At 23.7% G+C, this 15,729-nt stretch overlaps 1 protein-coding gene across 3 annotated transcripts in view; it reads left to right on the top strand.

Moving 5' to 3' along the window:
* LOC117174990 (dynactin subunit 1) overlaps positions 1-15,729 on the top strand; it is an 86,641-nt gene that overhangs the window by 9,993 nt on the left and 60,919 nt on the right. For 2 of the 3 annotated variants that reach the window (XM_033364474.1, XM_033364477.1), the window contains 2 exons: positions 3,958-4,102; positions 8,380-8,439. In XM_033364474.1, the coding sequence (XP_033220365.1) occupies positions 3,958-4,102; positions 8,380-8,439 (205 nt within the window). The remainder of the gene's footprint in view (positions 1-3,957; positions 4,103-8,379; positions 8,440-15,729) is intronic. The other variant, XM_033364475.1, reaches the window with a different exon arrangement.

Consider the following 15,729-nt stretch of genomic DNA (forward strand, 5'->3'; position numbering starts at 1 on the left):
ATGCATCAGATTCAGTGGACACATTTCCTCTACAAAATAGTACGAAAAAATCAAATTAAATAAATTTAAAATTTCAGTGATGAAAACTTTCGAAGGAAAAACATTATTTCTTCTTAAAAAATCAGGATCATTTGCAACCCCTCAACTTTGAAACAATTGTCATAGAATTGAGATTCCATGCCAAATAGTTTGGCATTGGAACTATATCAATACTTATATTTTACGACGAGATAGAAAGGATTCAGTTTCCGATGGTGAAATTTGGGGCATGTTTTTCCTCCTGAAAACGTATTTTTCGCTATTTAAATTGATATTTTTTTATTTTCTACTTTATATCCAAATCACTAATTTTTTATTTTATAGTTAAATAAAGAAACGTAGTTTCCAATGGACCTGAAACAAATTTTTATACCAGAAAATCAACAAAAAAAAAGGAATTTTTCTTACAAAAAAATTGAGGGTTGCAAACCCTTAATCAAAAATAATTGTCAAAGAATGGGAATTTGATGCCGAATATTTTGCCGTTGAAATGATATCAATATTCAAATTTTTTGTCGAGATATAAAAAAAATTCGATTTTTGAGGGTGAACTTCAAAGGTCGATTTCACCCCTTAGAATCGTTTTTCCGCCGATAAAAAAATTGCTTATTACTTACTTTTTCGTACCCTACAACATATTGAAATTTCAAAAAAATTGTAGGCGGACACCTTGTAAGGGTTCCTTGTGAGTTTGGAAATAATTTTATCATTTTGTTGAAAATGTAGCAAATTTGTCAAAGTCAACCTTTCGGATGAAAATTCGTTTTTTATTATTATTATTTTCATTTTCATTGAAAATCCTTCTAATTTGGTAGAAATATCATATATTTTTTGCTGAAAATTGATCTATTTTAGTTGAGGATTCATACTATTTCGTTGAAAATTCGTCTTTTTTATTGATTTCAGTTGTTTTTGGCTTAAAATTAAAATATTTGTTTAAATTGAAATATCAACTATTATACTTTTGGTTGGTCAAAGATTCATTACTGTTTAAAAATTGAACTATTTAATTGAAATTTTATTTTATTTGGTTGAAAATTTAACTTTTATGTCTTGGGTTGGAAATATATTTTTTTCGCCCAAATTCATAATTTTAGCTAAAAATTTATTTCCTTTGTTGAAAATTTAACTGCTTTTTTAAGAAGTCGTGTTTTTTAGTTTAAAATTAAGTTCTTCATTGACAAGGTATTTATTCTATTTTTGCTTGAAAATTTATCTTTTTTAGTTGGAAATTAATTTACTTTCTTAAAAACTCGTCTATTGTGGGGTTGAAAGTTAATATGTTGGGTTGAAAATTTAACTATTTGGTTTAAATTCATTTTATTTGGTTGAAAATTGATTTTCTAGTAAAAATTTAACTCTTCTATTTTTGGTTAAAAATTTACCTATTTTAGTCAAATATTTAAATACTTTTATCAAAAATTAATGAATGTTTAAATTAATTAATTCGTCTTTTTTGGGTTTGAAAATTGAGTTGTTTTTGTAGAAAATGCATATTTTTTGGTTTAAAAATCACAACTGCTTGGTTAGAAATTAATTTGTTTTGGTTGATCATTCAAATATTTTAATAAAAATTTGTACTTTTTATTGAATTCAAATGTTTTTGGTTTAAAATTAAAATCTTTTTCAATTCAAATTCCCTGGTTAAAAATTGTACTATTTTGTTGAAATTTCCTTTTGCTTCGTCAAAAATTAATTGCTTTAATTTTGGTTAAAAACTATTTAATTTTCTTGAGAATTCGTCTTCGGGGTTTTAAAATTAATTTTTTTTGTTACAAATTTAATCTTTTTGTTGGACAGTTCATCTGTTTGGTTACAAATCCACCCATTTGGTTAAAAATTCATTTTGTTTTGTGTAAAATTAATTTTTCTACTCAAAATTAACTTTTCTATCTTAGGTTGAAAACATCTTTTTTCGTTCAAAATTTATATTTTGAGTTGAAAGTTCATTTTTGTTGTTAAAAAATCATCATTTTAATTGAAAATTTATTTATTTTGTTGAAAATTCGATTATTTTGTGGAAAAGTTTTTTTTAGTTAAAAGTTAATTTTTAACTGCAACTGTAACTATTCTATTTTTGATTGAAAAATTGTTTACTTTCTTAAAAACTCGTCCTTTTCGGGTTTCAAAATTCAGTGTCTTTGGTAAAAATGTAATCTTGTTGGTTGAGAGTTTATGTGTTTGGTTGAAAATTTAACTATTTGGATCGAAATTTATTTTATTTGGCTGAAAATTAATTTCTTTCTGAAAGTTTAACTATTCTATTTTACGTTAAAAATGTATTTCCTTGGTTACAAATTTAACTATTTTAGTCAAAAATTCATTCATGTTCTTGAAAATTCGTCTTTTTTAGGTTTGAAAATTTATCAAAATCAAAATGGAACTACTTTGTTAAAAATTAATTTTCTTTGTTTATGACCCGACATTTTTGAAGAAAACCATCTTTTCAAAAATTAAATATTCTGTTGAATATGTTTTCTTTTTGTTTAGTTGGTTGAAAATCAATTTTTTAAAGCGGAAATTTATCTATTTCACGTTCGGTTACAAATTTAACTATTTCGTTGAAAATCCATTTTATTTAGTTGATAATTAATTTTTTTACAGAAAATAAATATTTTATTTTTGTTTGCAAATTAATTTCTTTTGTTGAAAATTGAACTATTTTGTTAAAAGTTCGTTTCGTTTTTTTTCTTTCGGGTTCTAAATTCATTTATTTTCCTAGAAAATACATATTTTTGGGTTGAAAATTCAACTGTTTTGTTAAAAATTCACATTGTTTGGTTAAACACTTAACTTGTTTGCAGGAAATTTCTCTTTTTGGCTTGAAAAATCAAAATTTTGGGTGAGATTTTTTTCTTTATTGACTGAAAAATCTTTCTTGGTTGAAAATTCAACTCCTTTGTTGAAAATTTCTCTTTTTGGTTTAAAAATTAAACTATTTTGGTTAATGGTTTAATTAATTTGTTCTCAAATCGTATTAATTTTGTTAAAAATTTCTATTTTCTTTATTGAAACTTAATCGTTTTAACTAAACATTTACTTATTCCATTTTTCGTTTAAAATTGATCTTTTTGAATAGAAAACTCAACTATTTGATTAAAAATTCGTGTCTTGTGTGTATTTATGTAAGTAGTTAATTAATTAATCTGAGAGAAAAATTTAGAGCGATCTGAGAAAATGAAAAATTGGTCAGGCAAAAGTCAGGGAAAGTAAGGTGATTTCGAAATTATTTTGTAGCAACCCTGTCTAGTAAAATGCTTTACTGTAAACCGTATGATTGTAAAATCTGCAGAGAAAATATAATAAATATACGGCAGTTGAGTTTTACAACTTATTTTCTATTTCACTTTTGCATGTAACAATTATTTCTATTTAAAAAATGTCTAAAGTCGAGTTTTTGTATTAAATTTTTTAAAATAAATTCCAATCAGTAATGCAAAATTTAACTAAGAAATTCTTGGAAATTAAAAAAAGGAATTTTGCTTTTTTTAATCTGAATTGACACATTTTTTCAATTTACAAGAATTCTGTAGTTAAATTTGAATCTAGGACATTGAAGAGGAATTCAATTTTATTCTGAATTAAATTTCTTTAATTTTAATGCATAATTATTATTCAAATAAAAAAATAATGTAGCAAAGCTTTATGTCGATAAAGTCTCTGAGATCACGCTTCCGCACAATCTGTGCATGATTCTTGAAATTTTTCGGCAGTTTTGAACAATCTTAACATGAAGATTGCATTAAAATTCGGATCACACTTATTTTAATGTAATCAAGTCGGTTAATTTGGGTCAAAAGAAATGTAGGCTTTGAATTTTGGAACAAAAAGTGTGAGAAAAAATTTGTATTGATTGTGTAATTTGGCTTTTTTGTGGACAATATTAGGTAATTTCTGAATAATCTTTATTTTTTACAGTTCACGGTTATCGCTAGTCGGAAGCAGAACTCAGCTTAGTGCCCCAAGTACTGAGAATTTGAGCACTTCGTTATATGAGAGAAAAGATGTCGGCGAATCACACATTCCTGCACCAACGACAACGAAAAGAGCCTCGTTTGTGGAGGTATTACTGCTTTTTCATATAAAAATAATGGTCAAGAGTTATTTTTTAAAATATTTTTTGAGGTCCCTAACTTCACAGAGTTATCCGAATTTAAAGGCGCTATTAAAAAATTTACGAAAACTTTCAATTTAGTCTCGTAAAAGTTAATTAATTAGAAATTTACAGTTTTTAATTTTTTAGTTTGATGGAACTTAAAATTTTCTTGTTTAAAATTTTTAAACGAGAAAATTGGGTCAGATGCTCAAAATTTCTGAAAATCTGGAATATTTTCTTGAATTAACTAAATTGGAATGATGTAATTTAAAATTTTCAGGTTTCTCTTCCAAATGCTTTAAATGTTAAACAATCTAAATGTGGAAAGCATGGAAATATAAAATATATTTTCTCTTGTTTTCTTAATTTCTCAACGACAGGGATCACAGTCTGTCCTATTTTTTACCTAATTCTCTTTTCTTTCTTTTTTTACAAAGTTTCAATTCAATTTTAAGAATCTTGAACAGAAATTTAAGACATGAGAAACAAGCCGCTTTGAAAGAGATTCGTTTTTATATCATTTTCAAATATTGCCTAAACAATTTATTTGCTAATTTTATAGTTACAAATCAAAAACATCTTTATTCAGATAACAGGCTTTACAGCCCAAAGTGCGTTAAAAAGACTAGAAAAATGAAATATTTAAAGTAAAAATATTTAATTTTTAAACAATTATTTCAATTTTTAATAATATTGATCAATTTATAACCAAATAGTTCAATTTTCAACTAAAATGACGCATTTTCAACTTTAAAAAAATGTATTTGTAACAAAGTAGTAACACTTTCAACCAATTAGTTGTATGCTTAACCAAAAAAGATTAATGTAAATGTAATAGTTGATATTTTTACAAAAAAAATTTCAACAAAAAAAAACTGATTTGCAAAAAAATAGTTCGATTTTTTACCAAAGGGATGAATCTTTAATTCTTTAAACAAAAAAGATTTTTCAGTCGATAGAGAACATAAATTTCAACCTCATAAGAGGAATTTTCTGCAGTACAGTTGTATTTTCAAGACAAAAATATTAACGTTCAGTAAAACAGTTCAAATTTCAACTAAGTTGTTGAATTTTTAACCCAAAAATATGAATTCTCAACAAAAAATGTAATAGATAGTTCAACCAAAAAATATTTTTATTTTTAATGAAAAACAGTTGAATTCAGCCAAAAAATAAGATTTCTCCACAAAATGGTTGAATTTTCAACCGAAAACTATGAATTTTTTAAAAGAAAGTTAAGTTTAATAAAAAAAAAGCACAAATATTTAACAAAAATGTAAAATCTCAACAAAAAAAAAAAAAAAATTTTTATTCAACAGTTGCATTTCTAATAAATAATGATTAAATGTCTACCAAATGTGATAATTTTTGACACCAAAAAGGCGAATTTGCAACTAAAAATATAAATTTTATGCCAGAGCTTGAATAGTTAAATTTTCAGTTAAAAAATCACATTTCCAAACAAAAAAACGTAGTTTCAACAAAGATGTTGAACCATTTATATGAATCTTCAACCAAAAAAGATGAATTTTTAACGAAAAATGTAATTTTTGATATTTTAACAAAAAAATATTTATTTTTAGAATCACAAATATCATTTAATTGAAGAATTCGATTTTTTGCAAGATAGTTGAATTTTCTATCCGAAAATATGAATTTTAAACAAAAATATTAACTTTCAGCAAAATAGTTCAATTTTGAACTAAGTTATTGAATTTTTAACTCAATAATATGAATTCAAAAAAACATGTAATAGATAGTTCAACCAAAAAATATTTTTATTTTTAATAAAAAACAGTTGAAGTTTTAACCGAAAACTGAATTTTTAAAAAGAAAGTTAAGTTTAATACAAAAAAATGAACAAATATTCAACAAAAATGTATAATCCTCAAACAAAAGCAAATATTTTTACTTAAATAGTTGCATTTCTAATAAAAAATTATTTAATTTCCACTTAATGTGATGATTTTTTAAACCAAAAAGGCGAATTTTCAACTAAAAATATAAATTTTCGACCAAAACCTGAATAGCTAAATTTTCAGTTCAAAAAGTTCATTTTTAAACAAAAAAACATAGTTTCAACAAAGATTTTTAACCAAAAATATGATTCTACACCCAAGAAATATTTTGCCTTTGAGAAAGAACAAAAATGTCATTCTTGTTGTTGACTTCTCCAGTCAAAAAGGCTAATTTTCTACGAAAAAATTTAATTTTCAAACAAAAAAATTTTTTAATGAATAATTTTAGTTGTTGACCAAAAAAGGCAAATTTTCAACAAAATAGTTCAACAAATAGTAATTTTTAAGATAGTTCTTCAACTTTGAACCTATTTGTTAAGTTTTTATTTAAAAAAGATAAATACTTAAGAACATGATGTAATAGTTTATATTTTAACTGAAACATATTTAAACTTAAAATTAAAAGCACTTTAATTAATAAAAAAATTGTTTTTTAAATAAAATAGTTAAATTTTCACCCAAAACAGATTAATTTTGAACCAGAGATTTGAATTTTTAACCGAAAAAGTATAAATTTAGACCGAAAGAGATGAATTTTCAATTTAAAAAGAAGAATTTAAAAAAATATATATTTTTAATATACTTTTCAACAATTTATAAATTTTTTAACAAAAAAGTTTATTTTTCAACCAAATAGTTGAATTTTCATCTAAAAAAACGTAGTTTTCACATTACACTTGAAAATTCAACAAAAAAGATAACTTTTCAAAAAAATTGTGAAATTTTCAAACAAATAATAAAATATTGTCAAGCCTTCAATAAATAAATAGAAATTATGATTCCTTTTTAATATTCTTAACATCTGTTATAAAATAAATAAAACGATGTATCACACAAAAGTATGTTAGTTGTCTTGTTAGGAACTAAGTTTCAAATAATTATTGTTTAAATTTTATTATATTACACTGTAATCTTTTTTTTACTGTTATGCTGAACTTTTTTGAACATCCAAAAGATTTCAACTAATAAAAATACATGTTGAATAACATGAGCATTTTTTAATTCCGTTTTTTATCTACTTTGTGTCTATTTTTGTTTGTGTAGTTTTATTAGTAGAAAGTGATGTAGTGTTCATCGGATTTTTTACAGCTATCTAAAAAAGAAAAGTGTGAACATAAATAAAATATTTTTTACGTCCATTTTCCGGAAAAATTACCCCTTCTACCTAATACTAAACTACTTAACAGTTGTGATCCCTGAAAATGCAATTTTTTGCTTTTATTTCAATTTAATTTTTTCAATTTTGCTCTTGATTTATAAGATGATAATTTTTATGAATTAAACAAATTGGAAATTATGCCATGTACAATTTTCAGGTTTGTCTTTCAATGCTTTAAATTTCAAAGCTAATTGTGAAAAGCATTGAAATATAAAATATATCATTTGTTCTTTTCTAAAATTTCTGAATGAACTCTTTCCCTTCGTTTTCATAAATAACCATCTGCAGAAAAGACAAATGAAAGAAAGTAATGAAAATGTTTTTATGGCTCTAATAACTTTATATGTTGGGTTTCTTCGAGAGAAATGTGTGTCGCACGTTTATATGCAACTGTTTGAAGCCGAAACATAATCATTGGTGCAATATTTGGCACGTGAATGATTATCACCTTAAATAGCCTGTAGAGAGCATACTGGGTGTATAACACCCAGCGACTTATTTGCGCTTTAACGAAACGTACCAAATTCAAGAAAATTGAACATATGGTGCCAGAGTAACAAATTACATGAAAGCCTATTTTTCTATGTCATTTTTACATAATTTTGATCTTTATCATTTTTATACACAGTTTAAAGTCAATAAAATCATTTAATCACGCAAAGTACTGTGTTTCATTTTTCATTGAATTGAATCTTTTATTTTTTAGAATAAATACCTTTTTTGGAACGAACACTGTAAGACTAATTTTAGAGTGAAAGAAGAAATTTTTAAATTTTTTTCCAAAAATGATTTTTTCAACTACTTTAAATTTCAAAAACTGTTATGAAACCTTTTTCTCCTTAAACTAAATAGATTAAGCATCATGAATTGATTCTCTTGTAAAAAAAACTACCCAATACCGTCGGCACAGAACACGTTTGAATTCCCTTGGGTGTCTAACACCCAGTATGCTCTTTATGTAATTTTACGGAAGTGTGCCCTTTAAGGGTTAAAGTATCTTGCACAGTGAGTTGGTGATTCTACAATTTTCAATGGGATTCATATGGGAATGCACGTACGTGTTTCAGAAGTCCCCTAGCACGAGCTCGCCTTCCGGCAAAAAGCCAAAGGCCCAAGATGACAATAATGTAATTAATACTCATTAATAAGTACTGTTTCAGTTTTTAATTACATCATCTCTATGAACTCGACTAGCTCTTTGTCCATCATGGCTCATCTTAACTCTATAATGCATTACTTCATAGAAATCAGAGACATTGATTGTCTCAGCTAGTGTTCTGAAGAGTTTAAGTACTCGGAGAAATTCTCACGAGCATGAGTATATGCTCGAGAATATGCTCGATCTTCATGGGCTTTGAGAATTTAATAAGCATTTATAAGCATTTTGATTTACGATTTAAAAAAATGGCCTTCTCTATTTTTTTTAATAATAAATACATTATTTTAATTTCGCGGGAAAATGTATTGATTCAAATTGGAAAGGGCGCTTAATTTAAATGGTAAAATAAGACAAAGTAATAGACAATTTATTGTTCGCATTAAACAGTGTTTTATTCAGGGTTGCTAAAATATCAATATTTCTAAAATCTTCCAGGTTTAAAACCAACCATACATCCAGAAGTTTAATAATATTAATGCAAACAATATTTTATTTTTAAATACATTCTAAACACTTTTTAGGTGAGTTTTCAAATGAAAAAGATAATTTTTAAACCTAAGAAATAAATTTTTAACTAAAATGAGGAATTTTTTACCAAAAAAGACTCATTTTCAAGAAAGTACATGAATTTTTATCTAAAAATTTATTTTTAATTTTCAACTAAAATTAGAATAGTCAAGTTTGTAGAAAAATAAACGTTCATTGTAAAAAAAAAATTATTTTTAAGAAAATGGTTTTTTTTCCAACCAAAAAAATTATTTTTAACAAATTTCTAACAAAAAATGATTAAATTACCACCAAATGTAATGATTTTTTTAACCAAAAAGACGAATTTGTAAATAAAAATATCAATTTTCTACCAAAATTTGAATAGTTAAATTTTCAGCTCAAAAAGTTCATTTTTAAATAAAAAAAAAAACGTAGTTTCAACAAAGATTTGGAACCAAATATATGAATCTTCAAACAAAAAAGATGAATTTTTAACGAAAAATCTAATAGTTGATATTTTAGCAAAAAGAAATTTATATTTTAAGTCACAAATATAATTCAATAAAAAAATACGATTTTTTACAAAATAGTTGAATTTTCTATGCAAAAATATGAATTTTCAACAAAAAAAGTTAATTTTCAAAAAAATTATTGAATTTTGAACTACATAATTAAATTTTCAACAATATATTAACAATAACAACAATATTCTTAACACTTTTTAGTTGAGTTTTCAAATCAAACAAAAATAATTTTTTAACCTAAGAAATAAATTTTTAACTAAAATGATGAATCTTCAACAAAAAATATGAATTATCAACCCAATAGATTAATTTATTACCAAAAAAGACTCATTTTCAAGAAACTACATGAATTTTTATCTAAAAATTTATTTTCAATTTTCAACTAAAATTAGAATAGTTAAATTTGTAGAAAGATAAATGTTCCTTGAAAAAAAAATTTTTTTTATATAGTTTTTTCCAACCAAAAAAATTATTTTTAACAAATTCGTAACAAAGAATGATTAAATTTCCACCAAATTTGATGATTTTTTTCAACCAAAAAGACGAATTTGGAAATAAAAATATCAATTTTCTACGAAAACTTGAATAGTTAAATTTTCAGTTCAAAAAGTTCATTTTTAAACAAAAAACGTAGTTTCAACAAAGATTTGGAACCAAAGATATGAATCTTCAAACAAAAAATATTAATTTTTAACGAAAAATGTAATAGTTGATATTTTAGCAAAAAGAAATTTATATTTTAAGTCACAAATATAATTCAATGAATAAATGCGATTTTTTTACAAAATAGTTAAATTTTCTATGCAAAAATATGAATTTTCAACCCAAAAGATTAATTTATTACCAAAAAAGACTCATTTTCAAAAAAGTACATGAACTTTCATCTAAAAATTTATTTTTAATTTTTAACCAAAATTAGAATAGTTAATTTTTTAGAAAAATAATCTTTCAACCAAAAAAAAAAAATTCTTTTTAACAAAATAGTTTTTTCCAGCCAAAAAAATGATTTTTAAATCAAAAATACCAGAAATAAATTTTTAATTAAAACAATAATTTCTCAACAAAAAAAATGAATTCTCGACAAAATAATTTCGTTTTTCAACCCAAAAGATGAATTTTCTACCAAAAAAGATACAGTTACAGTAAAATATATAAATTTCCAATTAAAATGACCAATTTTCAAACCAAACCGAGAATATTTCAATTTGCAGTTAGAGAAGTAAATTTTAAACATAACGAAAAAATGAGTTTTCAGCCAAATTAATTACTCTTTCTATAAAACACGGTGAATTTTCCACACAATAACTGGAATACTTAAAGTGAATTTTCAAGTAAAATGATAAACCTTCAACTAAAAAGATAAATTTTCTATCAAAAATAAAATACCTAAATTTTCAGTAAGTAAAATAAATTTTCAACTAAAAGGGAAACGAATTTTCAACAAAATAGTTAAATCTTCAACCCTAAAAATTAATTTTTAACCAAAAAGATCAAGTTTCATCCAATGAGAGTACTCTTCTATAAAAAAGGCTGATTGTCAACAAATAAATGAATTTTTACCTAAAACAGATGTTTAAACTAAAAATGGATTAATTAATCAATTAAAAGAATGAATTCTCAACAAAATAATTCAATTTTAAACCCAAAAGGTGAATTTTCTACCAAAAAAGATGCAGTTGTAATAAAATATATAAATTCAATTCAATTTACTTCAATTTGCAGTTAAAAAAATAAATTTTAATACAAAAAAAACGAATTTTCAAGAAAATAATTAAATTTTTAAGCACAGAAATTAATTTTAAACCAAAATAATGAAGTTTCAACTAATGAGAGTACTCATCTACCAAAAAAAAGAATTTTTCACAAATAAAAGATTTTTACATAAAACAGATACATTTTTAACTAAAAATAGATTAAATAAATTTTCAGTAAAAAGCTTCATTTTCAATCAAATTCATGTCAATTTGCAACAAAATAGTCTAAAATTTGCCAACAAGAAGATCAAATTTCTATCAAGAAAGATGAAAGTTGAATTGTCAACGAAAAACGTCATCTTTGATACTTTAACCAAAAAGGATTTTAAATTTATACGAAAAATAGTTTAATTCAACCAAAAAAGATTAATCTTCAACAAAATAGTTTGAATCCTCAATTAAAAGTGATTAATTTTTTACCGTAATAAGAAAATTAACTTCTACTTTAGTTTTCCAAAAATTCAAAAAAAGCAATAAATGCTTCAAATTCTCTTAAATGCTCTATAAATTCTCCGCTCAAGCTTAAATCCTGAGTATATTCTCAGGAGCATTTTCTCAGCATAAATTCTTAGGCGTTTAAGAACTCTAGTCTTAGCTTTTAACAAAGGTCACATCCATTCAGTTGATTTTTCATCATAATCAGGGTCTATTCGAAGGAAAATTTAAATTTAGATTAATAGCTGATCCTCTGAAACCTTGAGTTCATAATTTACTTTTTTGAGAAAACTATTTCAATAGGATTAAAAAAAAATTAATTATTCAAATTAAAAAAAAAATGACGGAATTGATATTTAGGGTGGTCGCAAGTCAGACAAAGTCAGGGAAAAGTCAGAGATTTTGAAGAAAAAAAAATGGCAAAAATCAGGATATTTATGTAAGAAGCAGTTTAATTAATTGTCCAGAATTATCAGGGCTGCCACATAGCCACGTTTTAAAGATAATGTCACGATAGTCACTTTTTAAAATTAAAAAATCACTTTAGTCACTTTGCTTTTCATAAATTTAAGCCATGGGTCAACCTCTATTGAATTAAGTTCTGCCTGAATTTTCTTGAATTGTTTTGAAATATTTTGAGTTATTTAAAAATATTTCTAAAATTTATTTACAATAACTGAGGGATTTTGTAGGATTTCAGACAATTTGAAATATCATAGGGTATTTTTTTAAACACCAAGGAATTTTCAAGTGATTTAAATCATTCGAAATGATTTCGAAAGTTTTGAAATATTTTAGGGTATCATAAAATATTTCAAAGCAATTTCAAGAGATTAACAAAAGTTCTAAGGAATTGAATGATTTGAAGGGATTTAAAATAAATTTGATAGGTTTTAAAGAACTTCCTACAATTTCTGAAGATATGGAACGATTTTATAGGATCTATAAGTATCTTGGATATTTTAAAAGATTTCAGAGGATTTTGGAAGATGTTCGATGATTTTAAGATCTTTTTAAAAGCTTGCAAAGTGTTTCAATAATTTTTCAAGGTTTTCAAGACATATCATCAGATCTATGTAATTTCGTGGGATTTTATAATATTTTTTTGGATTTCAAACAATTTATTAGGGTATTCCATAATATTTCAAATATTTCAAGGTATTGTCAAAGAATAATTATAAATCTATGGCAATTTTTGGATATTTTAAAATAGTGAAAGAAATTTTCAATTCATTCCAATAACTTGAAAGGATTTAAAAAGATTTCAAATAATTAAAAATATCTTAGGGTATTTTAAATATATTTTAATAATGTGATTTTATTCTAAAGAATTAAAAAGATCAAAAGGTAATTTAAAAAATTCTTCCAAAATCTTAAAAAAATTTAAAGGGGTTTTAAACGAAATGAAATATTTTGTATTATTTTCACAGATTCCAATGAATTTTTAATTGATTTTACGGGATTTAAAAATATTTAATTAGGTTTTAAAGAATTCATTCACAATAATTTAGGGATTTAATTGAATCTCAAATATTTTCAAACAATTCAAGGTATTACCAACGGTTTAAAGGAGTTCTGAACATTTTAATATATGTATATATTTTTTATTCAAGGGAAATATTAGATATATTTTAGGGTATTTAAAAACATTCTAAGTAATTTTCAAGAGCTCTGAAAAATTTCAAGGGGTCTTCAAAGGTTTAAAAGGATTTTAAATATTTTGATTTTATTAAAAATATTCCAAGGAATTTTCATTTGACTTTAGTACATTGAAGGGATGTCAAAGGTTTTGAAATATTTTATGAACTTCGTAGGGTTTTGAATATTGTATAAAATTGTTCAGATTTTTTTGCATTACAAATTTTTTTAAATAATTTCCAATAGCTTTATCAAGTTTCAAGATATTTCAAAGTATTAAAAATCCTTTGCAATATTTAAGGGCAATTTAAAAGATTTTAAGAAATATTTAATTGATTTCAGTAATTTAATGCAATTTCAAAGGATTTAAAATACCTCACTGCATTGAAAAAGAATCCGAGGCATTTTAAAGAGCTTTAAAAAGTTTGAAGGGATTTAGAAATATTCCAAAGGATAGGAAATATGTTATGGTTTTAAAGCGATTCCAAGGAACTTTTGATCAATTTCAATAATTCGAAGCGATTTCAAAGAGCTTTACATATTTTAATGTATTTTAAAATTAATTTGAAGATTGTAAAAAAAATTGTATTGCTGTTGAGAAAAAATTTTCTAGAGCGAATTTTTCAGAATTTTCAATTCTTTTGAATGTTCTAAATTCACTCAATCCGGCCCATTTCAACGGATTATTTTTTATTTTATTAATTTTTTCTTAACTCATTATACATTTTTTCATGTTTTTTTCAATTTTATCTTGTTTTTTTTTTTCATTTTTTTAATCCGGTTGATTTTTTTAATTCATTTTGTATTTTGATCAATTTCATCGAATTCTTCTTATTTCCTTCAAATTCTTTTAAATTCAGTCCAATTTTACTGAAATCAATAGAATGTTTTTGGATTTTTTAAATTGTTTTCAATTCTTTTAAATTTCACTTAAATTTTTGAAGCTTATGAATTTATTCTGATTTCGTTAAAATTTATCTGGGATCCTTATAAATTTTACCGAATTCTTTTGAATTATTTTAAATTAAAAAAAGCATTAGTCACACTCTTATTAATTTACTTTAATCACTTTTTCGGTTTAAATAGTTCCCTTGTTCTCTTTTTTTCGAGTAAATTAGGTTGTGGTAGCCCTTAGAATAATAGATTAAAATTTTCTAAATTTAATTACAAATATTTTCCGTTTATGAAAGATTTTATGTTAAAAACTGTCTTATATTTTATTATTGTTATTAAAATTAAGTTTATTACAATTAAAATTTTTCTAGAATTTGAAATTTTACCGGGAAAATTACAAGTTTATCCTTTTTTGAGTTTGAAATTGCAGAAAGTGTATCAAAATTCGACCTAAAATAGGCCCTGCTCCATCTTCATTTTAATCACATGCTTCTTTGATTAATTTGTGCATAAGATCAGGGTGGCCATTCGAATTTCTTAATTCGCGCGTCTTGTAGCTTGTAAATAGGTAAAAGTTCCGTGAAAATTAAAATTCGATGAATGAATAATTTATTTTTTCTTATAGAAATTTATAATGAAATTTTATAGTTCATTCATAATACAAAGTAAAATCCTAAGTAATTAATTTAAAAAGAAAAAATTTTATATTTTAATTACTGGTCAGTTTTTCATGCGCAGTTTTAAATTTCATAAATATAACATTATAGTCTACTGAAAAAACGTTTCAAAGTAAGTGTTTTCAATACTTTCTCTATTTTTTACATTGAATAGTTGAATTTTCTACTAATAAAGATAAACGAAATATTTAAATGATAAGCGAAATATTTTTTTATTTAAAAATAATAAAGATACATTTCAAACAAAAAATGAAATATTTTAAATTTCAAACAAAAACTGAAATATTTTAACTTTCAAACAAACAAACAAATTATTTTTCAAACAAAAGAACAAAAAATTTTCATAAAAAAAGTAATTTTCAACAAAATACTTAAATTTTTAACCAAAAATGCTATAGCTATATCTTCAGATAAAAAATTAATTTTCTACCGAAAGAGACATTTTCGTAACATAATAGCTCAATTTTTAACGAAAAAAAAATTAATTTTCAATTAAAGAAGGTAAAATTAAAAATTGGCATAATAAAACATTAAGTTTAAAAAAATCAACAAAAAACAAACGGATTTCCAACAAAATTGATGAATTTTCAACCATTTTCAAATAAAAAGCAGAATATTTTACCAATAAAGACGAATTTTTACAAAAGACGGGAATTTTTAACTTAAAAAATTAATTTTTTAACAAAATAGAGGAATTTTCAAACAAGAATCCCTGTATTAAGCTTTATTCTGCACTGAAAATTGAATTAGTTGAATTACCAATTTAAAAATGATTAAATTTTTCCGTTTTTAATGTTTCCCATCTGATATTTATATTTCTTTTAACTTTTCTCTAGAATAATTTAGT

The sequence above is a fragment of the Belonocnema kinseyi genome, chromosome 6, assembly GCF_010883055.1.
Source record: "Belonocnema kinseyi isolate 2016_QV_RU_SX_M_011 chromosome 6, B_treatae_v1, whole genome shotgun sequence".
NCBI classification, from domain to species: domain Eukaryota; kingdom Metazoa; phylum Arthropoda; class Insecta; order Hymenoptera; family Cynipidae; genus Belonocnema; species Belonocnema kinseyi.